Source organism: Hippichthys cyanospilos, chromosome 11, assembly GCF_059441005.1.
Source record: "Hippichthys cyanospilos isolate Australia breed blue-spotted pipefish chromosome 11, RoL_Hcya_1.0, whole genome shotgun sequence".
Taxonomy (NCBI): Eukaryota; Metazoa; Chordata; class Actinopteri; order Syngnathiformes; family Syngnathidae; genus Hippichthys; species Hippichthys cyanospilos.
The window spans coordinates 8,927,110-8,952,266 of NC_142379.1; the positions used below are offsets into that span (position 1 = coordinate 8,927,110).

The following is a 25,157-nucleotide window of genomic DNA, read 5'->3' on the forward strand; positions in this document are numbered from 1 at the left end:
GATCAGCTACGCCACCACTTGGACCTGCTTTTTCTGAGTCGAAAATCTAGCCTGTATTCCGTCACCAAATTGCCTCATGTGCTTGGGATGCTGTGTCTATCAAATTCACAACACAAAAAAACAGGCAAAAAAACGAAGAAGTGTTGTTTTTGAGCACTTCTGAGTGCACAGGCACCTGTCTGTTTTTCCAAGAATCCATTCACATTGGAATTATGATTCAATTAATCAAATATCAAAGCCCCTGTCTTCCATGCTAGTTGAAGGAAAAGATTCTCTCTTTACAACTCATAACCTAATGAATGTAAAGAAGAAACGACACTTGAATGTCGCCATTTGTCAATCTGTTTTGCAAAGCAGACTGGAGTAAATGGTGAAGATTCCTTGCACATTTTTAGATTGAAGCAAAATTGATTGTCAATCAAATCATTTGTAATTGAAAATCATTTTGAATCAAAATCTGAATAAAATCAAATCACAGGGCAGGCAAAGATTCCCGCCCCTAGTAGCTATACACACCTCAAGGATCTGACTCCTTGTGGCACTAATGGATGGAGCCATCAGTCAGCCACATGGGCTGCTCTCATAGTCTCATCCCCTCCACGCAGCCTTGACACTGGGAGAGGAACAATTTGGCCTGCCGCCTACAGTCACAGGACTGAATGGCAGAAAAGAAAGTAACGAGGGGAATATGTGCACTTGTGAGACATTGAGAACAGGAGGGAGACGGATTGAAACCGACAAGTCATTTTTGTGCTGTATATATTTTCAAGTCTGTGAGAAAAAGTGTGCTATTTCTGCAAACTTGTAAATGGAAATGTATATTTGCAGCCAAACGTTTCGTGATTGTTTACAGGGGTTTCTTTCAATGATTTTTTTTTTCATGTGCATATAAAGATCTCTTTTATCCTTTACAGTAAAGCGGTTGCAAAATTTCAGTCAGACAAAATGATTTGACTGTTTGAATATCAGCGCAGATAGTGAGACTTTGAAGCTTTTGACACAGGGGCAAGGACAAAGGAAAACGGGGGCATGTGGTGCAATGGTAAATGTGAATCTTAATAGCGACAGCAATGTCATTATATCCAAATCCGCTGAGTCTTCTCGACCAGGGGGTCGTGGCATTGACGGCCACTTTACATCCTGAGCATGTCGGGCCAAGAGACTAGGGACATGACTACCAATCCCATATTGAGGATTTGGGTCCTACTCCACCAAATTCGGTAAGCAGATGCAGACTCATAAAGATATTGAGATTTGAGGAATTTGCCTGGAAGACATGGGCAAAGCCAACAAGCGGGTTTTGCCTTTCAACCCCCGGCAAAGGGGTCAAGGTCCTGCTGTGTGGTCTAAATCCTATTGCGCTGTGTGGAAACTATCTTGAGCTGCCTCTCTAAAAATATGGTCATGCAATTTTTACATTTAAACAATGTCCTCTGTGATGAATGTAGGATTCCATTTTACTGTATCAACCAGCTGATCGTTTATTCTAGGTGTTGTAAAACTGTGAATGTGATTATTACTCGAAAAGAAAAAAAATGATGAATGATCTTGACGTTGAGCTCATAAACAGCGCATTTGGGATGAAGTAGCCTCCAACGTGTCATTTTTTCTAAATCAATTAAGACTTCTAGAATGACTCTCCAATTGTTTTGATGTAGTTTTGTTTCGTTTACCTATTGTGAGTGTTGATGCAAAAGATACTACGAGTTGAAGTAGAGTTAGGGCACTGATACTGATACAAGTCATTGCTCAGTCCCAATGATGGGCCAGCACGCCCCCCCCTCCCCACACTCACACAATCACACGCACACACACACGACGTGCAGCGATCCGGGCTTTGCCTATGCATTAGCCATCTATTTCCCCTGGGTGACACCTCTCCAACATAAAACCGTAAGACAGGGGTAAAATATCTCCCTCCTGACGAAAATAAAGCTTTGCCAGCCTGCTGATCTATTGCATATAAACCTAAAGCCGCGGCTTTGATTCGAGCTTTACCTTATGCGCGCCTTTGCTTTTTACGCACACAAAAGCTCAATGAAGATGGATAGAGCTGCATCGGACGAGGCACAGCCAGCACACTGCATGGCTTCACTCATTTCATTACTTCTTCCTCCTGCTTCATATCCTCTCGGGGTTTTTTTCCGCACCCAGACATTCGGGACTGCACAGTTTCTTTTTCTTTTTTAACTGATGAATGAAGGACGGTCAATTATTATGCGAGTTGCAGGCGTATTGAATTATGCGGGCTTTATTGGCGAAAATTGTAACGGGATTCATGCTTCAGAAGATTTGTGACACGTTTCTGTAAAATATGCACTGCGCACCTGGGATAATTTATTGTCTAGACTGCGGATATTTGGAAAATACCGTGCCGTATAATTATATTATTAAATAGCCTGCTCAATAGTCGAAAATTCACACTATCAGCTCTAACTATTTAGTTGACTTTTTGTAATAGTGCCTATGAAATTTGGTAGAACATCAGGTACATCCCACACAATATCGGTGGGAATCGATTTATATTTCAATATGTAACTAGACATTTGTAATAATAAAACAGTGCATGGCCTGATATTGTCAGCCACCAAATTTCAGATGTACCGGGAAATGAGTGAATGGGTGTTTTGCAACAAATTTGTAAAGCACAAGTTGGTCATTTTTCATGTTAATCTTTCTTTTTTTAAGTATTCTCCGAGTTTTAAATCATTCCCTCAAAGAAACGCAAGCAGGAAAAACTTTGTCTAATACAAACAGTGTTTCAATTGCTACTTGGCGTATGTATTCGATTTAAATTATTATCCAATTATTTCACAAATTGTGTTTCTCGCAAATTTCCCTCATCCGATTGATCTGATTCTCAAACGCTTATAGTTATCGACAGTGACTTTTTACAATATACAAATCGGAGGTAAACTATAGCAACATTTTTACACGTACCCCCCCCCCCCCCCCCCCCCCCTTCTTTTATGCCGTATGATTGAACGCAGGTATCAGCAGCGACCAGCTCTCGCTGTCTCCCTGCTTGGGCTTTCATGTCAGAGCGCAGAAATCTGCTGCGGTCGCTGCAGTAAAGCTGCATCTATCTGCAGCTCTACAGACATGCAGCTCGTCCCCTGAGCATTGGCCAGCGGGCGATAATATCTCAAAAGGGCTTGCTTATCGCCACACATTTTATTATAATCATTGGTGATCCTAGCCCTTTAACCCTCGACTGCAGAATAAGCATGTCATTAATCTAAAGTAAGCTTTTCGTAGACGCATCGTGTGATGTCGTTCCTGTTTGAGTTTGGATTATTTCGTATTGCACAAATATGGCTTTCGGTAGTTTTGCAGCGTGATATGAGGATTTATTGCAGCAGTTTAAGTATTTTTTTTACTATTCTGCTTTCGTTAAGAGTCTCGTGCACATGCCTGGAGCATTCTGTGGATACATCGTGAGCTTTCTCGATTTGCCATTAATATATGAATATGCTCTATAAGGAGCATTCTAAAACCAGTTGGGTTAAAAATAATCCAATTATGGGTCAAAAGGGGAATGGTCCTATATTTGGGTCGATTTGATTGAAATTTCCGGGTAGTTTTACACAAAACAACCACCAAAATGCATCATTTTGTACAAATAACACGACTGAGGTGTTTTGTATAGAACAACCCAGAAAGGTGTGTTAAATTGAACACAACATTGGTTTGAATCCTTTCTGACCCAAAATTGGGTCTTTTTTTTTTTTACCCAACTGCTTTTAGAGTACAAAATCAATCAATCAATCACTCAATCTTTCAATTAGTTGGTGACATTTTGTGGATCGGAATAAATATTCAAAAGCATCAAAATGGTCAGTCAAATTTGTACGGGATTTATTCCATTCATTCAAAATTAATTTGGTGGTGGGCGTTATACTGTATACTGTAATAAAAATGAACACACAACTAAATAAATAAATACTCGTAATACAAGCAACAAGAACAACAACGACAATAATAATAAGAGTAACAACAATAATAATAATAACAATAATAATCATCATAATAGAGGTTTTACACAGTGGCATTATGCAGAAGAATCACTTCGAACTAGCCTAATAACATCCATTGGTTCTATAGAACCAGCCTCCATCCATTATGAAATGGGTCTATATCGCCACCAAATTGGATTATGGTTAGGTTGACACATTAAAGTACTATATTATCTACCAGTACCAATAAAGAAACAGTAATGAATACCTAAATGACCCAGTGGTGCTACACTGAACAAATGCAATACGCAGTCTTATTTTTGAAAGTTGAATTTCAAAAATATATTGTCTCCTCTTTTTGGGCGGATTGTATTCGCCCTCTGTAGAGAGGGTCGCCGTGCAGCCTCGTCGCGGCAACCTTTGAATATGGGTTCAAGTGTGTGTGAGAAGGGGGAAAGGGGGGTCTGACTGTGGATTCGGAGAGGACAGCTGTAGGCATAGACGGTTTATAAATCCCATTGGATTTCTCTCAGTGCAGACCGAGGCGGACATGCAGTCTAGAAAATGTTTGCGTAGAGTTACTGTGGACTCAATATAGCATATGTTTGACTGGTGATCCACAGAAGTGGGGGCAAACGGATGGGAGGGGTCGATTGAGAGACTCTGCATACTTTGCTGTCTCCTCTGCAGTCTTGTCGCTTGCTCAATTACAGACTGACTGACCCCCAAACGACTCAGCTGATGTGGCCTTTTTTTCTGGGTGAGCATCGCGGCCCATGATGGATGAGAGAGAGAGAGAGAGAGAGAGAGAGAAGAAAGGAGCATACGCCGGTGCGATAGTATACTTCCATAACCGAAATATTTTTACGGACATCTCCTTTCCAAGAAGGACAAAAAGAAAAGTTAAAAACAACGACGATTTCAGTCGTTTTCGGCAAGGGCGTGCATGACGAGAGGAAAAACTGCACGCTTTAATGGATTCTAAAATAGAAGGAAATTGAATTAACATTTTCACTTAATGTACTGATATATTACTGATGTTGACTATTAAATAGCGGAATAAAATGAAACACGATCGTGTTTTTGTTTCCTTCCTTTAAAAACACGTTCTTAATGTTCCTGCACCTCCGGTCCCGAGCACAAATTTGTGAAGACACTGACATGGTTTTCTCAACCTGCTGAGGAAAAATACAAAATCAGTTCAATTGTATTTCCCACATATTTGCGGATACCACATGCACGAACTCCCTCCATTGCTTGTCGCTCTATCGTGGTATGATTTTGATCTCGAAAGTGAGCCCGGGGAAGCAGGCGAGAGACAAATAAACGTGTCATAAGAATTCATGATTGCATGCATCTTCACCGTCTCATTCATTATCTCAGATTAATTATCTCGCCGTGTGCCAGTTCACTTGTCTGCACTTCATAAACACTAAATCTCCCGGGCTCGTGCTTTACAACGGTGTGACCCAAGTTCTAAGCAATTTTGCACTACAATTATTACTGTAAAAACAGAAACCAAAGGAATTTAGAAGCTCTAGAAAAAAAGAACTATCCGACCAATTAATTTTGCGGGCATTGGGGATTCTAATTATCCTCCTCCCTTTATTATTATTATTATTATTATTATTATTATTATTATTATTATTATTATTATTATTATTATTATTATTATTATTATTATTATTATTATTATTATGTATTTGTTTATTTTTAAAGGACATTTCCCGAGGATAGTACTGATATCTAAAGCGTTTTCATCCATTTTGATTTGATTCTATTTGTAACTCTTATGCATCTTCGCGTTTGGCTCTGGGGTTCTAAATCAGTCAGAGATTATTTTAGGTTTACAAATAGGCCTGCATATTGTGTTGTTTACATGCTTACGAGTTGTTCCTGGTGCAAGACCAACGTCTGGAATATGGTAGTAGGGCTTATAAGAAGTATTCCAAAATAGTTCTCGCTGCTTGGCCGTCATTGAGCAGCGACAAGAATAATGAATGTTTTAAGCCTTATCGGCCTTCTTTTCCATCAGCCCTTTAACACATGTCTTGGTAAAAGGGGGTGCTCCCAAGGCGCCGGGAGGCAGCAGGACTGGAAAGGGAGGGAGGTTTGCATGAGAAGTAGCTCATATGTAGAGGGATGCTGCAGGGCTTGAGTTGATAAATGCGGCTCAGTGTCGCTTTTTTGACGATGGACTTCGTGCGATCTTGCTACGTTATTTTCACCCCCCAAAACGTTTGCCTACACTATATTGGAGTTTGATTTTACACCATAAAAACAGCTGAGTTAAAAAATGCCCTGTGGGTCAAAGGATGGCCTAAACTTTCTTTTTTGTATTGCTCAAAACAACCTAAAAATTATCGTTTCGCAGAGGACACCTAAAAAATTGTAGTTTTGTATAAAACAAGTCAGAAAGTTGAGTCATCTTGACCCAACTATTGGCACAGCACTATTTTGACCCATAATTTGTTTAATTTTGTCCCCACTGTTTTTACACTGTAAAATGTATATGCATTGTCCTTGTAAATTAGTTTGGAAAGATTTGTAGGCTAGTATAAAATTACAAATGAAATGAATTAAAAAGATTATTTAGACTCAAAAAATGACCGGCAGTTAAAGACTTAATTTAAAAGTATAGATTAAGGTTTCGGTGGTGAATTGCAGAAGTTTTCAAGTCCCTGCTAAACTGAATAAAGAAAAATACAATGGGAAAAAAGTCTCACCAGACCTCAGCAAATTGTTTATTTTCTTTTTAAAGATACTTGGGTTAAAAAAATAACCAAATTATGGCGAATAGGGGCTGACCCGATAATTGTGCCGGTTTGATTCAATTTTCCGCGTTATTTTAAATAAAACACCCCACACAAATGCGGTGTCTGTGCAAGAAAAGACCCAGATATGGAAAATTGGACCAAATTGCTGCAAATACTGGGTCGGTTGTTAGTTGTAGCCATATTTGGGTTATTTCTAATCCAATTGACAATGGCAGCTATAAATTTAGTTGAGGCTTAAAAAAAGAGCCCAATAATCAATTGGAGCCTGCTTTCGAGATTGTTTTGCACTAAAAATTGGGTCGATTTGTATAGTACATAAAAACAATTGAGTTGTTAATGAACCAAAAAAAGGTTGAATCAAATGGATCCAATGGGACCTTTTATGACCCGCAATTGTTTATTTTAACCCGTGATATATTGTGTGTATCAATTTTACGTGAATAAATCAAACATGCAACATGCACCTCCGCTCCCGGATCATGTAGACTCTACCTGCTCATGTTCCTCCAAGTCCCCCCTCGCCCAGAGGACAACATATTCAAAAGCCGAATCGAGTCACCTTCTTCGCATCATGGCGGCTCGCCCTCAGCCGCCTCTGCTCCCTTCATACACTTTCACTAACATATGATGAGTTTGTGGGGATACTTGGTGACGGGATGCTTGAATAGCAGCCACAGCTTGTTGAGTTAAGGTGGAGCTGCTGGATGCTTACTGGTATGACGCTACGCTGATTGGTCCAGTCGATGAATGACGCCAGAGGGCTGGGAATATGGTCCAGTCGGAGTTTCCGGAGGTAGGCATTGCATTTCAGATCTATGGCATCGCAACATAGACGCGCGGACAAGGAGACTGCATGCTTTTTGCAGACTGACCGGAGTCACCTGCAGCGCATCTTAGCTAACTAACAGAACACAAAGGATCTTTTTGCAGCGGATACGCGACCATGCCAGTGGACATTGATTTATTTTGATTGCGTGACATATCAGCATTTTGATTTTTTTCTTTTTTTTAATCAATAGGTCTACTGGTCCACTGACCGTTTCGCGTCTGTTTCAGCAGATGAGCCGAAGCAGGTCCAGTGCACCCGGCTACACTGCTATTCTGAGCCAGGCGCCGAAATCTACACTTTTAGGTTTCCTCCGGATCCAATGAAGGAGTGTTTCTTACCCCCTCAATGAGCTACAGCGCAAACGATATCCATTCTTTTCTGTATTTTGGACGCTAAAGCTTTTTTACGCATGCAGGAAGAAATCAGTGGTGACACCGGATCGAGCGCGCGCGGGGTGCCAGCCCCAGGCGCATGACAGAGCTAATAAGCCGGCCAAAGCTTGGCCTGTATTGCTGAAGTGTCGTGTGTGAGCACCATTATTGGACTTGTAAGTCAGCCAAAGCCATGGTGCACTGCGCCGGGTGCGAAAGGCCTATCCTGGACCGCTTTCTGCTCAATGTGTTGGACCGAGCCTGGCACGTCAAGTGCGTCCAGTGCTGCGAGTGCAAATGCAATTTGACAGAAAAATGTTTTTCTCGAGAGGGGAGACTATACTGCAAAAATGACTTCTTTAGGTAAGCTACACCGAATGATTTTAGCAACACGTGTGACTATTAAATTGTATTGTGCCATATCCCCCCCCCCCCGAAAAAATAGGAACCCCTTCAAATGATTTCAATCAATAAATAGGAAACATTCTTATTGTTACTTGGGAAAATATACAATTATTTTTTTAATAATGCCGCAAGACTTGTTTTTCCATCTTATTAATGTTATGTTACAATTGTGTTATTACTATGTTATACTAATAGAGTTTGAAATAAAAAAATATATATATATGACTTGCAGGGCAAAGAAACGTAAAACAAACAAGAAAAGGCAACACTTTATCTATCTATCTATCTATCTATCTATCTATCTATCTATCTATCTATCTATCTATCTATCTATCTATCTATCTATCTATCTATCTATCTATCTATCTATCTATCTATCTATCTATCTATCTATCTATCTATAAAAGAAAATAATATTCAATATTTTTAATACATTAAACGCAAAGCAGATGAGTGAAGGCCAAGTTTGAATGATTGCAAGACAAATAAAAAGCTTAGAGTAGGGGGGGAGTATTTAAATGCTTCCTAATTTGGATTCTCATGCAAAACATCTGAACCATTACGCGCGTGTACGTTGACTCAGCAGGGAGGCTTGTTGGGAAATGGAGGAAATCACACCTAAAACAAACACGCCGCGTGTAGCGCCAAGGATCAAACCGGGTGTGTTTGCTCAGTTCGGCCGCGACGTGATAAGTGGATTTGAAATAGCAAACTGTTTGAAAATATTCAGGTCCACAAACAAGGCGGCAGCCAATACACAAAGATGTATACTTTATGGACTTCTCTGGATGTGAATTTATTTGTATAATCACGCGATTTCACAATCCAGCATTTGACGCCGTTATAAAAAAATGCCGATAATGTTGCGGAGTTGAGTCTTTAAAATAGGTAACATTAGATACAGCCCAGTGTGCTACAAAATTATTCTTAACATATACCGTATTTTATATCATGATTTGTACAGATCAAAATACTGGTCGAATGTGATCGCTCTGGGTCTCCTTTCAAGCGCCAAAAACTAAAATGCTAACATATAATTTAAATGCAATTTAAGATGATACGTCAGCAATAACGCAAGCTTATTTTTCTTGTCCAGGCGGTTCGGCACCAAGTGTGGCGGGTGTTCGCAGGGCATCTCACCCAACGACTTGGTCCGGAGGGCTCGAAGCAAAGTATTTCATCTCAACTGCTTCACGTGCATGATGTGCAATAAGCAGCTCTCCACCGGCGAAGAGCTCTACATCATCGATGAAAACAAATTCGTATGCAAAGATGATTACATAAGCAACAGCAGTGTAAAAGACACAAACCTCCTATCAGGTAAGGAGTACGCGTGTATGCCATGTTTTTCTGTGGTGTGTGTTCAAGAGACGCGATAAATTCACGTGATTGGTGTGATTGACGCATCTGCACTGAAAAAAATGCTGGTTGAATTTATTCAATTTTTATTTGACAAGGGGTAGCGTTTAATAAATCATTTGGGTTTAATAACGGTCTATACCTATTTTTTTGGAATGTTTGAGGAAATATCGTGAAACAAATAACATCTATATTTGGCAATTGGTTTATTCCACCAATTTGCCTCTTAAATTAGTTTTTTTTTCAAGATTTATATACATATTTCTCTTGCTTTGATTAACTCATTGAATGCACACACGCGCGCACGTTTCGCGTCATTTCAGCTCTCATTTCACTTTTATATTTTAGTAACGGCATGCAGCGATCCCAGTTTATCGCCGGATTCCCAAGACCCCCTCCAGGACGACGTGGTTCTTAAAGAAACCGAGATAGCCGCCCTCTCGGATAAGGAAACTGTAAATAACGAGAACGACGACCAGAATCTGGGCGGCAAGCGGCGAGGCCCGAGGACAACTATAAAGGCCAAACAGCTGGAGACGCTAAAGGCGGCGTTTGCTGCGACCCCTAAACCTACCAGACACATCAGGGAGCAACTGGCACAGGAGACTGGTCTTAACATGAGGGTCATCCAGGTAAAAGAAAACGGATCGTTTGATCATTTGCACTTTTACAAGATGACAAAAATCAATTGTATTTTTGTGTTTTTGATGTGACTGCAAGGAAAGAATTGGGACAGCAGTATCTATTGGTTCAGCACTAACGAAAAATAACAAGGTCGTCCGAAAAGCTTTGCATCAAACATTATGGAAATAAAATCGGCGGGTAGTCAGCCTTGAAGGGTGGGCTTATGTGTTACGCGCTCATTAATAGGTGTGATGCAACAGTTTATGGAAAGGTGTCAAACCAAGCCGCCAAACTGGCGTGACTGCACAAGCCTTCCAATCACGCAAAATTCCACAGCCCCCACACTTCTCCTTTGTCCCCTTTCCCCCTTACAAACAGCCTATTCCATTAAACTGCCTGTCACGTGGGTTTCATTAAAGCTAAGTGGCGGCTTGGTGCGCTTGATTGCAAAGCGGTATTTTTTTATTTTTTTATTTTAATTTCTGGCGCAAATTGCTGGGCAAAGTTGCCAACTGGCAGCGGCCTGCTGAAATCGCTGGGAGTTTTGGCATAACACAGCTGCTCTGACGTTTTGCGACCATATTTAACCATGCTGTGAATCCAATAGGTTGCACCTTCAGTGAAACCGAAGCAACAGATGCTCTGTTTTGAATGCTATTCTTTTAATAGCGTTTTTTATGATTATTATATATTTATATTTTTTTTACAACACGTTTGTTGTTTTGGTGTTGGATTGATATTAACGTGTCAAATGTCCTTCCAGTGAAATAAGGTTGTAAACGTTTTGGAGACAGACTTCATCACAGCACGTTTCCTCTTTGCAGGAAAGACACTAGTTTCAATGACATTTAAAAAGTTACATAAACATTTGTAATCGCTGGTCGTTTGCAATGACGATTTTTTTTCCATGTCAAGTATCATGATGAATCAAAACATACAGCTCCAGGGCAATAATAATGTCGTCAAATAACCCAGTAACGGGATGTGCGTCCCTTTATCAAAATTACTGTGAAAAAAATATAAATGTATTCTTTGTATTTTACACGTTTGGAATGTGTGTATTATTTTGCAGTATAAATGGTTAACTGAGCCAATTAAAGAGAGAGAGAATAATATGCAATATCTGTCCTGGCCGATGAGAAACACTGTGTTATCGGCTATCGCGTGGCATTATACGAAATGGATTAAAATATACATTACAGAAAATGCAATATAAGGGACTCATAGACAGACAAAATGTTATCTAGCAGAAAAAAAGATTGTTACACATATTGTTAAATGTATAGGTATTTGAAAGAAACACATTTATTGCTTAAATTATTGCGTGCTTATGGCAACACCTAGAGGGCACTCAGGAGGAATTTACCTAAAGCTTTCTGCAAGCACACGTTGCAGACATTCTATTGTATGAAAAAACCTGGCTGCCTCCATGCCCACCAGGGAAGGGGGGGCTTTATTATGCCGCCTATATACAAGGCTTAGGTTTACATTTAACAAAACTTTCTTTTTTTAATGCAGTGCCTTATATGTCCTTTGATCCGCGATATAGCCTAGATCCCACTTTTTATATAACAATAAACTGAGAATTGTACAGTAGATTGTATGTTCCGCTCTGAGACTAGGGGCAAAACGTAGTGGTGGCCACGGATGGCCATGGCCACTATACTCCATGTCTACCCTCTCATCTTGTGGGGACATTTGTGAATGGAATGATGACCTCCTTGTTAACCTGGCTCCTCTACAGAAAAACATCTGGCTATGCCATTGCCTTGCATTACAAATTTCTACCAAAGTTATACAAAGGAGTGATTAGTATTGCAACTATGCTTAAAAAAATTGTGAATGCTAATCTCTTTCAGACCTGCAAAGTAACTGATGACAATCCATGTCACGTTCTCCAACAATAGTACACTTTGAAATGCTCGCTTATGCATCTTCAACTAAAATATAAGTTTCTGGTATAAATAATAGGCTCAGTGTTCAGTGATGCTGAAGTGATTGATTCTCAGGATATGCATATTTTACAAGCCATCATAATTCTTCAAAAATGGCCATAAACAGTCATTATAATGTTCCTGGTCCAAAATGTCGGTATATGTGGAAAAAAAAAAAAAATCTCGGAAAATTGCTCGAATTTATACTTGAGAGAAATGGCATTTGCTAATTTTGCAATATTTCCATTTGTGGACAAAAAGTTATGTAGAAGAATCTTAAGAACAATTTGTAAAATGTTCAACCCCACCCCCAATTGTGGTTATGAGAATTAAAAACAGAAGCTATCTTTACCCTCTGTCACACAGTCTAATAAAAACTCCCTTCACCATGTCATTCAGTCATATTAATGTTCAATTAATACCTCTCCGGTAATGTAAATAATGATTGAACATTAGCACAAAATCTGAAATTCTGACAGTTTTCATTTTTATTTTTTTATACTAATAAGTAAACAAGCTTTGGTATCATGAGTTAACATGAACATGCTGTGAAGTTACAGATCATTATTCAAGATTCATGGGTTTTATTGTCATATGCATAGTAATACTACACAATGAAAGTCTTATTCTGTTCACTTCCCAAAACAGTCTACGTTCCATAATTGAGCAAATAATGAAGCAGGCAATAAAACGAAAACAAAAATACAGTAATAGCATTACTGTAGCATTAAAAGGGATGACATTTCCACTGCATCTTCAAACCAAGACTGCCATCTAGAGGAGTGAAAAAAAATGAAAAATGATTCATGAGGCTTCATTTCGCCATCGTTGCAGTCTTCGCCAACGTGGACCTTTCTAGATTTAACAAATGAACTTGCATAAACCCACATGGCAAATATAACTCAAAGGCTTTGTTTGGTGATTAAATGATCAAATTACAATGACGGAAACGGCAACAATACTTGTTAAAAAAATTGCCTATTACTAATTTACTGACTACAAATGACGGCAAAAATCAGAGGCGTATATGATATGATTCCGTTTTTCTCCTTCTCCACTCCTAGTTTCCTACAATCAAAATATTTGTTAATTGGTTTTGTGTGAATTGCACATGCAGGTCTGGTTCCAGAACCGTCGTTCCAAAGAGAGGCGTATGAAGCAATTAAGCGCACTAGGAGCCCGGAGGCACGCTTTTTTCAGGAGCCCAAGGCGGATGAGGACGCTGGTTGACCGTCTGGAACCCGGAGAGCTCATCCCGAACGGACCTTTCTCTTATTACGGAGGTGCGTTTGACTTTCACTCCACGGGAGATTCCATACGGATTTTGCAAGTCTGAGACATTTTGAATATTTTAATGACCTCATGCCCCTAAAATTAAGGCTGAAAGATTTTAGAAAATAATGTATTGCAAATTTTCTTTGATTTTGTTTTGATTTGCCATTTTTTTTCAACTGAAGCTTCAGTGCAGTATATTACGGTAGAGTATGTACAGTAACCTTTACAAAAATTCTAGAAAACATGATAGAAAATAACATTATATCACCAAAAAATTTAACGCTATTACTGTAGTCTAATAAGGACACTAAAGAGGGTGTGTGAGGATGGCATTTCGTTTTTTTAAAGGTTTTTAAAATGGTTCAAATAAGTCAAGACCTACTGTCAGGTCATGTATAAATATGCAATTATCTGACTAATAGGCTATGTAAAAACGTTTTTAACCAAAAGTACTTTACATTTTGGACTAATGTACCTTTTTTTTTTTTTACATACAGTTAATGTAAGATCATGTAAATATTTTTTCCATATTTTTGCTCAAGACTCATCTGCTACAGAGGCTTAGCAATATGGGCTGAATTTAATTTTGCGGTATTAATTGAATCTCTTGGTCTGAACAGTCATGTGTAGAAGTGTATAAAACATAATGGGAGTATTTCTGATTGAGTTAGTTATGCCTTGTACTTGCAGGTGTAACGATAATAACGGCTATCTATCTATAGTTCTTGTTAAAAAAAAAAAAAAGTCAGAAAATATAATATTTTGGGCTGCCATTTTTCCCCTTACTGTCAACTGAAAATGACATAACAGTTGAACCAGGCTCAGGTAACAACCAATCACGGCTCAGCTTGTGAATGTTATATGAGCTAACTCAGCAAACAGGTGAACTGGAGAAACTGTGATGTCATTTTTGGATGACAGACAGTGACAAAATGGCTGTCCCCTTGAGAAGGGCATTTGAAAAAACAAGAATCTTTTCGTCTTAATTCCTATTCCAGAAACGCAATATTAATCAGAATGCTTCGTTTAGACTAGTCAGAACGCATGGAAGATATTATTGTCAAGAAATATTTTGGGGTCGGCTTCTTTTTTAACTCATTCAACGCCAGCTTCTTTACAATATTGTTTGGAAAGAAAAGTTCTGTAAATAAGTATTTTGGATTGAATGTTTGGATTATATAGAGACATAAAAATATGTCTTTGGGTCTTTGGGTTTGGGATTTCAGTGCCTGGTATTTCAAGCCCTGTCTTTACCCTTGTTATTTAAATAAATAAATAATAAACAACCTTTCGTGAATGAATGTCTGGACTATGTAATGATATAAATATGTTTTGGTGATGGAATGAGTTAATAGAAAGAGAATCAAAAGGTCCAGTTTGTTAAAAATGTTTGTAGTTTCAATAAGGATTGAAATATATATATTTAATTTCAGGCATTTTGATGCAATTATTTTTGTCTGTTTTAGACTGACCAGTAACCTGTGTTAATCCAATAAAAATTAGAAAAAAATAAAAATAAAAAATATAATAAATAAATAAATAAAAATATAATAAAATAAAATAAAAACTATGTTAATTTTAAAAACGGGTACATTTTAAGGTATACTTACACAATTTCTATTTATAATGACCTTATTTATAGTCACTGCGGCAAGCGAAGGGGTGGGGGGCTCACGAACCGCTTTCTCTTTCCTTTCCTGCCATAAATAAATTAATTCCCTGATGTGTTTTCGTCCTCCTCTGAGCAGCTCTGAACTGCCAACCTGAGGACAAAAGCTCAAATGATTAGGACAATTCAGTATAGCAGCCTAATTTTCTGACATTTTCCCATAGTTTGACACAACAGAGACCATTCATTTCAGACGGGTTCAGGTTTCCAAACCTTTCAAAGATATGCCCATTCAATTAATATTTGAATGCCCCTCGCTAATTGTTTTTCAACCTAATGTCTTTTTCTTTCCGCAGATTATCAAAGTGAATATTTTGGTCCTGGAGGGAACTATGACTTCTTTCCTCAGGGGCCACCGTCATCGCAGGCCCAGACCCCGGTCGATCTCCCCTTTGTGCCCTCTTCGGGCCCCACCGGTACACCCCTTGGCGGTATGGACCACCCTCTACCAGGGCACCACCCATCCAGCGAAGTGCAGCGCTTCTCCGATATTATGTCTCACCACCCCGGCGACTCTCCTAGCCCAGAGCCTGGCATCCCAGGAACTCTGCACAATATCTCCTCTGAGGTTTTTGGCCCGAGCCCACCCTTTACCTCACTGTCTCTGAACGGCAGCGGATACAACAACCATTTGTCACATCCACCCACGGAAATGAACGAAGCCACTGTGTGGTAGCTCTTTCGGGGACTGGACTCTTGATCCTGAAATTTTCGGAGCTGGGTTTAATTGTGTTGCGGGCTGTAGCTGAGGCATGGATATCAACAGGGTTAGGGCAATGCCACAAAACATTTTTATTTGGGTATAATTTCCTATTTATTATTTATTAATATGAGACTAACCCAAAAGTGGACACTTTTGAACAGGCAGCCTGCATTATTCTATGTGCATATGAGGCAGGTACCATCCCGCTGTTTGACGGTAGCTTGGCATGACAAAGTATTCATCATTGTTAGGAGATAAATTACGATTCTTTTGTATGTCCAGACCACAGAAAATATCATTAGCTCCCGTCAAAGACATCAATAGCTTTATAAACAGAAACCCATTCGGCCAAAGGTTGTTTGTGCACTAAGTGACGCATAGACGGGCTGAACAGTGCTTAATGTTTCGGGCATTAGATTTACTCCTCGTATTTACCCGGAAGCTCTCTTTGCCTCTCTAGTCCCCACCATATTGGATCCTCCACACCATGTTTCTGCAGGCAATGAAAATGATACGGTCCTTCAAGCGGAGTTTTGTAACATTGTTTTGTGGTTTCAGATTTTCCTCAAATCTGGGGAAAGCTGCCTTAAAAAGGCAAACGCAACAAAATGTCCTCTATGGATTACAAACCCTTTATTTAAAATGGAGCAGAACTTGAAATGTTAAACAAGTCTACTTTATATTTAAAAAAAAAATCCTCTACTTAGGGTTCTAAATGGGACTTAAAACAGTCAATTGTTTACGTAATCGATTTAAAGTTCAGGAGTCCAGAAAACTATGTTTTAGAATCCTGTCCATGTAAAATGTACCAAGCAACCAACCAAACTTTTGTATTGAGTTCATTTATATTGTATGAAGAAAATACATTTTCTTCAGGTTGTGGTTCACTGTGCTTGTTTGTACAAGATGTTGTTTACAGAAAATGGTTTTAAAAAATGAACCGAGCATACAGTAAGTAGTTGCCAAATCTGACAATAGCACAAAGCCTGTTAAATCATCACTTTGGAATGTCAGAATGTGTTAAGATGGGCAAACAGTACTTTCATTAAGAATTTTCTAGACTGCTTCATAAAGTTGTTATTATGACATTCTGACTCAATTTCAGTGAGCTTTCAATGTTTCACCATTGCGAACAAGGATGAGGAATTTAAAACCGATGTTGCTTTTTATAGCCACATTTGAGCTGACTTACTGGGCTCCTCTGAAACATCAGAAAAATAATAAAGCATAACATTCAGCCACTAAATCTATTTTTTTCTTTCCTGGAATGCACATAATTTTATAGCTAACAGCATATTTTAAGTTTATCCTATTTCTTTAAAATTTGAATCATGTATGATTTGAATTTCATGTCAGAGGGCTTCGAAATAGTAACTGTATTTTGTTGTTTTATTACAGGTATTTATTCAACTGTTGTTATGGCACAAGTACCCACATTTATTAACCTTCTTTTTGCGTGACAATTTGCCATATTTAATCATAATTATGTTAAATTTGAAACTCAAAAACATTTTTCCTTTTCGCCCTGCAGTGAAAACTCAACTGTCTCACAATAACACAAGAGGGAGTAAAATCCCAATTTATACAGACAAACCTGTTTTTCTCCTCCAATCATTTTTGCTTGGTTCTGATTCCTTCTTGAGCTTACTGGAGGTCATTTCCAAATCATAAGCTGTTAGATGAGCAACTGTGAAGGACAATGATATGATTGCGGTGACTGGGACACTCCTGCTTTTTATGTTTTTTATTATCTTGCTTGGTATATTCCCTGCAGCTAAGGCTTCCTGTTGTTTGGTCAGATTGCTTGGGGGGCGGTTCTGTTAATGCAAGGCTGTGAATGCAGCCGTAGTAATAATAATCAGTAAAAATCCAAACGCAGGCATGATATCTCGCAGAAGGATTAGAATGCATTCAATATTGCATCAAAACAAGTGGGGGCAGTTGCGGAAAAGGAGAACATACCGAGAGGAAAGTTTATCTCACCAACCCCACAATCGCAGTTTTCTTCCGTTCTTCGGACTGTAATCCACCATGAATTAATCATGGTTTGGTGACTTAACCAAGTGTCATGGAGGATCTGTGGAAGGATATCAGTGAGCCTGCTGAGCCCCTGCACTTTTTCCCTATCAAGAGCACTGAGAACCATGCAGGCTCACCGCCCCCATGGCCACGCCGCTTTAAATTTAAATCCCCTATTGATTACTCATCAACACTTGGTGCAAACTGACCTTGAAATAATTTGAAACTATAACATGTCCTTAAAACAATTAAAGTCATTGCATTACTTTTGATAACACTGTAACTCCAAATGTTCTAATGTTCACAAACTCTAGTGTACATGTGTTTTATTGCAGCCGTGGCAGGGGGTTTCAATGAAAACTCAGCATCTGGGTTGTAAAAGTCACCACTTGCTACTGGGTAAGATGGCCTCGACTCATATGCATCTCGCCGCAATATATATTTTTTTAACTCTAAACCTTAGTGTAGGCAGCACTCTTCACGTATTGGAGCTCAAATCTTGACTGAGATTCCTGCATGGAGTTTGCACTATGTGTGCTTGCTTGTTATTTCTACAGGTACTCACACAGAAAAACATGGGTTAGAGTTCATCGAAGGGGTGCTCAACGCGTCGATCTCGGTCAATCGGTATATTTCGTAGAGAGCATTTGTAGATCGCATGACATAGTGTGATATGCAAAAATAACAAAAACAAATTTAAAATGAACATAGATGCTAAAAGCAAACTGAAGACATGTTACATCTTATCTTAGTGAGAGGAAAATTCATCCTCATGAACCCTTTAAACCAACAGTGCCACCTAGAGGAGTGAAAATTATATCCAAAGTGGTTCATAAGGCGTCTCACACACACACACACACACACACACACATACATATATATATATATATATATATATATATATATATATATATATATATATATATATATATATATATATATATATATATATATATATATATATATATATATATATATATATATATATATATATATATATATATATATATATATATATATATATATATATATATATATATATATATATATATATATATATATATATATATATATTAGAGCTGGTGTGCATGCTGCAGTGGACGATAACATTGTGACATCACGCCATGTGCCGCGGCCTTTCTAGGAGTGGCCAATTTAAGAGGTTTATGTTGCTCTCACTATCTTCTCAATGATTAAAGCATTCAAACTTAGTTACTGTTGTTGGAATGAGCTATGTTGATTACTCAAATGTAAAGATATTTTTCTTGGTTTGGGGCTCGTGGGGTAGTCGCTAGATAACATTTTGGAGACGTTGTCCAGGAAGGGCTAAGCTAATATTCCTAATGCCGATAAGCGTGCATTCCATTTACTGTTAAGGAAGGGTTTAAGTTGGGCTCCCAAAACACCAGTTCTATTTGGACAAAACAGAAACTATGAACACCTTTACCGATTCTCTGAAACTGGTGTGGACATGTCATGGTATGAAACTAATTGTGAATTATTGTCTCTATATTTTCCGTGAGGTTAGCTGACGACAAGCCCAGGGAGGAAACAGCTTTCTGATATGCTCTTGCTAAACAGATGTATGGATACATGAATGACATAATCAAAGGTTTTCTTGAGACATCTTTTGATTCAATTTAAAGACTTAAGGCTCTACTGTATATTCAAAAACAGATTGTTGCAAAAAAAAAATGGAGCAGCTTCATTTTCATGCCAGGGCAAGTCTAGTTTCCTCTGGGAATTTGGCAGATCAAGGGTTAGAACAAAGTAGCTGTAGCTGTGGCGCCCCTAGAAGGGAAAATTCTAGAAGTGTCCACTGTAAAATGTTTTAATTTGACCCACATTTTTGGGTTGTTTTTGACAAAACAAAACAAACAAAAAAAACCCTAATTATTATAGTTATTTTCAATAATTTTCCAATCATTTTTTTCCACCAAATTGTGTTATTTTTAACCCCACTATTTCCAGACTGTAATGCAAAAGAATTACTAGGGCTTTTGGACTTTGGTGTTACTGCTAATAGAAAACGATAACATGACTTTTATTAGGTAAAGTATATTCTGGGTTCGACGCAATTGCCCTTTAGGCAATGTTATTTATTTATTTATTTATTTATTTATTCATTCTAATGAAGCTGTGTTACATACATATATGTTCCCTTTTTCATGCATACATTTAAGTCATGTTAATGATAACATAGCTATCTCCCAAGAAACTGTCCTCCTTTCAGGTTAAAGTGGTTACCACCTTTTTGCTTGCTGTTCAAAGAGCCCGGTGGAAAGAGATTAGGAGAAAATGATTATCATCTGACAGTGACCAAATTTGTGGCAACAGGGTTGCATCGTTTCTCCATTAATTAACATGCAGATTTTTGGTGGGTAGGATGTCATTTCTGTCTATGAAAAATATAATTTTAAGCCGTTGTGCAACAGTATGCAGTGCAATTGTTTTGTTGTTAAAATAATTTATATTTAAATAGTATGATCCCTTCATACACTTACAAACACACACACTCGTATGTACACTCACACACTGCACGTATTAATTGACCATGTAGATACATGGCAAGGTACTGAGGATTCATCTGAGAAAAAAAAAAAAAAGAGGGGTGCTGCAGCCCACAACCACAGAGGAAGTCGCCATGGAGACCACCATGACCCGAGTCTACAGGGAAGGATTAAAACCAAGTGAAAGGATGTCTTTCAAGGTAATGTCACAGCATGTGTCCTTCTGGTGACAAATTGTGTCATTTTGCTTGCATTTTGCATTTATCTTAAAAAAAAAAAAATCAAGTGTTTGGCTAAAGAAGGTTCTAAACTAGCAGGTACTCAATGAGTGAAAAACTAAAGTAATCATTGATTTTAGCCAATTAAGTGCTAAAGTAATCAACTACCTTGGGAACTGAAGCAATATATATTTTATTACTATTTAAAGTAAGTAATTACCTTAGTACTTAAGTACCAAAATAATCAATTATTTCGGAACTATATTACCTGTTTATTGATCTGTGCCTGGTTACCAAGTGCAAAGTGAAAACATGATTTATGATCAGAAGGATGTGGCACCATTAAATAAACGTATTCCATTTTGAAACTGCAAGAGGATTTGTGTGATGACTGATAATTATTTGCTGATGAAAAATGGTCTAATAACTTCAAGAATTCAGAGAAATGCATCCAGTTGATGTGTTTTTCCAGGAAAGAAAAGTTCAACGTGTGCTCAAATTTTACCCATCTTGAAGACGATCTAAATTTGCTATTCCAAGCACTAAGGGGACTGCATTTGCAAGAGATTTGAAAGAGGCCATGAATAAAATTAAATTATCGTGCAGCAACATCAAATTTCAGGCTCTTACAAAACTTAAAAAAAAAAAAAATCACAAAACTCAAATGCATTTTTAATCGAGTCGTCCTACTTGAATCTACCGTTGCGTTCAATAGGATAAATCGGCAGTAATATTTTTTTTCCATCAATCTGTTATTTTAAAATGTAATATTTAATTTAGCTAGGAGCAGCCAAGTATTTGAACAAAGCATGGAATAAAATTACAGCAACAATCACAGCAAACTTTTAAACAAAATGAGGTCTGGTTATCGTATTGTTATGGGGTGATACAGCATGGCTGTCACTATTTGCCAACTAAAGTTAATGCGTGATGTATGGCTCTTCTTGATTTTCATGCATGACGGTTGGCGGTCATTTATCATTGTTAGAAGACAGGACATGTTTTTTTCCTGACGTTTTCATGCTTATGGTAAATTTCATTAACATTTTGCATGGTTTTCCAAGATGTCTACATCACCGTAGAAAGGATGACATTCATATTAAGCTAAATAATAACTGTGGAGAATTAGTTTAACGTGAAACTTTTTAGGTTAGCTTGAAACGCCAATTGTCATGAGTGCTTGTTACAGGGTCAATATCAGTAGTCCTTTCATACTTTTATACAAATACTTTTTCTTAATGCAGGTTTATGCATGAATGGATGGATACTGATGGGAAAAATGAAGCTGGATTAACCAGGAGTGCCATCTAGAGGAGCAAAAAAAAAAAAAAAAAAAAAAGAAAAGTGCTTCACGAGTTGTCATTTACCCATTTTTATAAGGCAGTACACTTTGTCATTGATGGACATTGTTTTGTTTGGATTTTAGTTTTGTCACGTTTTGTCTTGTTTACTTGTCCTTTGTGTCAGTGTCCTATTTAGCTTAATTGCCACAAGGTGTGCTTGTTAACTTGGTTCAATGTCATCCAATCAGCTCTCTCCAACACTTTGTGTCTTGTCCAGGTAATTTCTCTCTGTCCCAATAACAGACTTGTATCATGTTCCCTGCAGTTTTTCCTCTTTTGTTGGCTCATTGTTGTTTTCAGTCATCGTTATGATTATGTCCTTATTGTCAGTATTTTAAGTCTTCTTCCCGGTGTTTGTGTTTATTAGCAATGGAAATTGGTGTTTTGTTTGAATATTTATCAAAACAAGTGAATCATTTTGAGGCTGCAAGCTGCAGGTGCGATGACTCTAGTTGACCAGCAGATGTACAGTATTTTGTGTGGCTTTTTTATAAAGTTACGAGAAATTTATTCTTTTCCCAAATCAACATGAGTCCTCGAAAGCTTCTTGAGACTTCATCAAGCCATCACTACTGTTCGTTCCTTTTCGACCCTGTTTGTATTTTGTTAATCGTTTGTGCTGTTTTTCTGAGTGAACTGTTTGCCATTTTGTTTTACCAATGGGGATCAGTTCCATGACATCCGGAGCTCTATTGGTGGGAAGTACACCACAACCATTTATTTTTGAGAGGCGTTGGAGTGGGAATGAATTCTAAACACACTTTTCATGCACACTATGGAGATAACTTCAAGGCAGTGCAAGGAAAGATCATTCGGATACAGTAAATGGAAAACGAATTGGGCGATGTCCATGTAAAATCCATTAGCCCACCATGGTTTTATTTATATATTCAACCTCATGACAAACATGCAGTATAAGGACCGTCCAAACTTTAAACAGCTACTCACCCCATTTTTATAATCAACGTTCATAGAAAATGGGATTTTCTCTGGCTTCTGGCAATTAATACATTTGTGTCCATTTTTTACATCAGTGATTCAAGCTTGAAATTACCAATGGATTGCCACTGCCGATTTGCATATTTATTGCAGTTGAAAACGAAGTGGTGGAGCTGATGATGATGTTAGAGGTGGGGGTAAAAACGGTGGAGAATGATTGATGTGGAGCTCCCCTCCTGCATTACAAATAGTCCATTATTGGGCAGACAGAGGGCGGTGACAGAAATATAGACCGACGGACAACGGGATGGCATGGAAGATAGAGGATGAAAGACTTTTTTGCACATCTGATTAAAGTTGAAGACAGTGGGATGTCAACCATCAAGATCTGTGTAATCTGTCCTTCCTTCCCCTAGTTTAAGTTCATTCTGCATCATCCATCCATCCATTTTCTAGCCACTTCTCCTCACTAAGGTTTTTAAAAGTTTTGCATTTTGCCTGTGTATTTGGCCACTCTGGAGGGTGTTTTCAAAATTTTACACCATCATGGGCTAAATAAAAGCTACAATAGAGTATGTTTCCATTTTAATCTGCAAGTGTAGCATTTTGTCCCAATTTATTGAACCCTGAAAACATATACGCTTATTTTTGAAGAAATATGTTAGTGAAGGGAAACTGAAGCCTCATGAAGCTCGTGATTTATTCCCTGCTCTAGATGGTGCCTTTGTTTTAAAAATAAATGTTATATTGAATAATAACGGGTGCCTGTTGCAGCTAACAGCAGCTCATTTTAGCGGAGGTGTTTACGGCATTGATTTCAATAAAAGAAGCGAGCAGATTGAACCACTGTCCGGGTCCATCATTGTTCATGCACAGGAATATTACTGAAACGGAAAGGATCACTCAAAAGTGATGATGTCTCCAGCTGATTCAATTGAGAGAGCCAAGGTATGGTGATTTTCATTTTTCCCCCTCCTCCAGATGGTGCCCTTGTTTTAAAATAAAGGCTAGTTCAATGGAAAGGCATTAATTTTACACTGCATCTTCAAACCAAGCAAAAACAGCAAAAACATTTGATCAAAATCAGTTCATGAAGCTTTATTTACCCATCGTTAATGTATGCATGGTTTAAATTCAGATTTTAACACTGTTCATTGTTCAATTCCAGTTCTGCGTGTAGAAGCCCATTTTATACATGTTATCATGAACACATCATCAACACCATTGCTAATGCCTGTTTGTATGTGTGTTTATTTTTGCTTCTGAATCATTGTCCAATGCTGAAGATCCGGCACGGTGCCGGAACACTTCAAATCCCAAGAAGGGGGATTTGTCTGAGATTAAATCATAAATGTTCTTGTGGTGATTAATTTGCAGACAGATAGGAAAGATGACAAGATTATTAATGGAGGAATGAGTGTAGGACTCAAGTAGCACAACATTCCTGTCATATATATTTATTGATACGGCTTTATGATTTTGTATGTCATTTTGAGGGTTCTTCTTGAAACGTCCATTGGATGACAGTGAAAGATATTCATCCATAATTTCCTGTTCCTTCTTGTAAATTAAAAGCCTCTTGTGGTTTGTTGAAACCCAAGAGACCAGACTATTGACATGTTCACCCAGAGGCAACATATGTTTTTCTAAAGACATCTGACATGTTTTTTTTTAATTTTTTGCTTTTTTAACTCATTCTGTGCCATGGATGACAATTCTCATCTTTTGAAATAGTAATAACCATAATAAATAATAAAATTGTGGTCTTTTTTTATGGAGTGGAGCTGTGACCCTTGACTAATGCTTACCTAATAGCCAGTTGAGCACTGTAGTGCTAACTAACCATTGGAAAGCAGTTATTCCACACTTACAATGCAGCTGTTATTAACATGCAAGTCTAACTGAAGAATGGAAGTCAATCGTTTATACGATATCACCCAAATTTACATAGACATAGCACACAATATTCTGTTGTTCTGTTGTGTCCTTTTTCAATGACGCTTGACACTGAAAGAGTTAAAGGTCTGTTTATACAATATGAATATTTTCCAAATGAATTTACAAAGCTGTGAATTATAAAAAGATAGAAAACGTCTACTTATATATATTGACATCATTTGCCACTGAACAACAATGATTTTGACATCCCCGGTCTGTTAATTATTCTCTTCATCAACATATAAGATGGAAAAATTCCTCAACGTTTCTTGTACCTGTAATGCTAAC

The 25,157-nt window shown here is 38.0% G+C and overlaps 1 protein-coding gene across 1 annotated transcript; it reads left to right on the top strand.

Moving 5' to 3' along the window:
- The first annotated feature begins 935 nt into the window (after nt 1-935).
- On the top strand, nt 936-17,148 carry lhx1a (LIM homeobox 1a). Its single transcript, XM_088428225.1, has 6 exons — nt 936-1,220; nt 7,793-8,296; nt 9,435-9,658; nt 10,046-10,329; nt 13,373-13,538; nt 15,496-17,148. The coding sequence occupies exons 2-6, from the start codon at nt 8,127-8,129 to the stop codon at nt 15,873-15,875; spliced, it is 1,224 nt and encodes a 407-aa protein (XP_088284351.1). The 5' UTR covers nt 936-1,220; nt 7,793-8,126; the 3' UTR covers nt 15,876-17,148.
- The last annotated feature ends 8,009 nt before the right edge of the window (nt 17,149-25,157 follow it).

Excerpts from the sequence above, each read along its gene's own strand:
- lhx1a (XM_088428225.1), top strand. The coding sequence starts at position 8,127 with ATGGTGCACTGCGCCGGGTGCGAAAGGCCTATCCTGGACCGCTTTCTG. Across the intron at positions 8,297-9,434 it reads TGCAAAAATGACTTCTTTAG|GCGGTTCGGCACCAAGTGTG; the intron begins GTAAGCTACACC and ends TTTCTTGTCCAG. Across the intron at positions 13,539-15,495 it reads ACCTTTCTCTTATTACGGAG|ATTATCAAAGTGAATATTTT; the intron begins GTGCGTTTGACT and ends TTCTTTCCGCAG.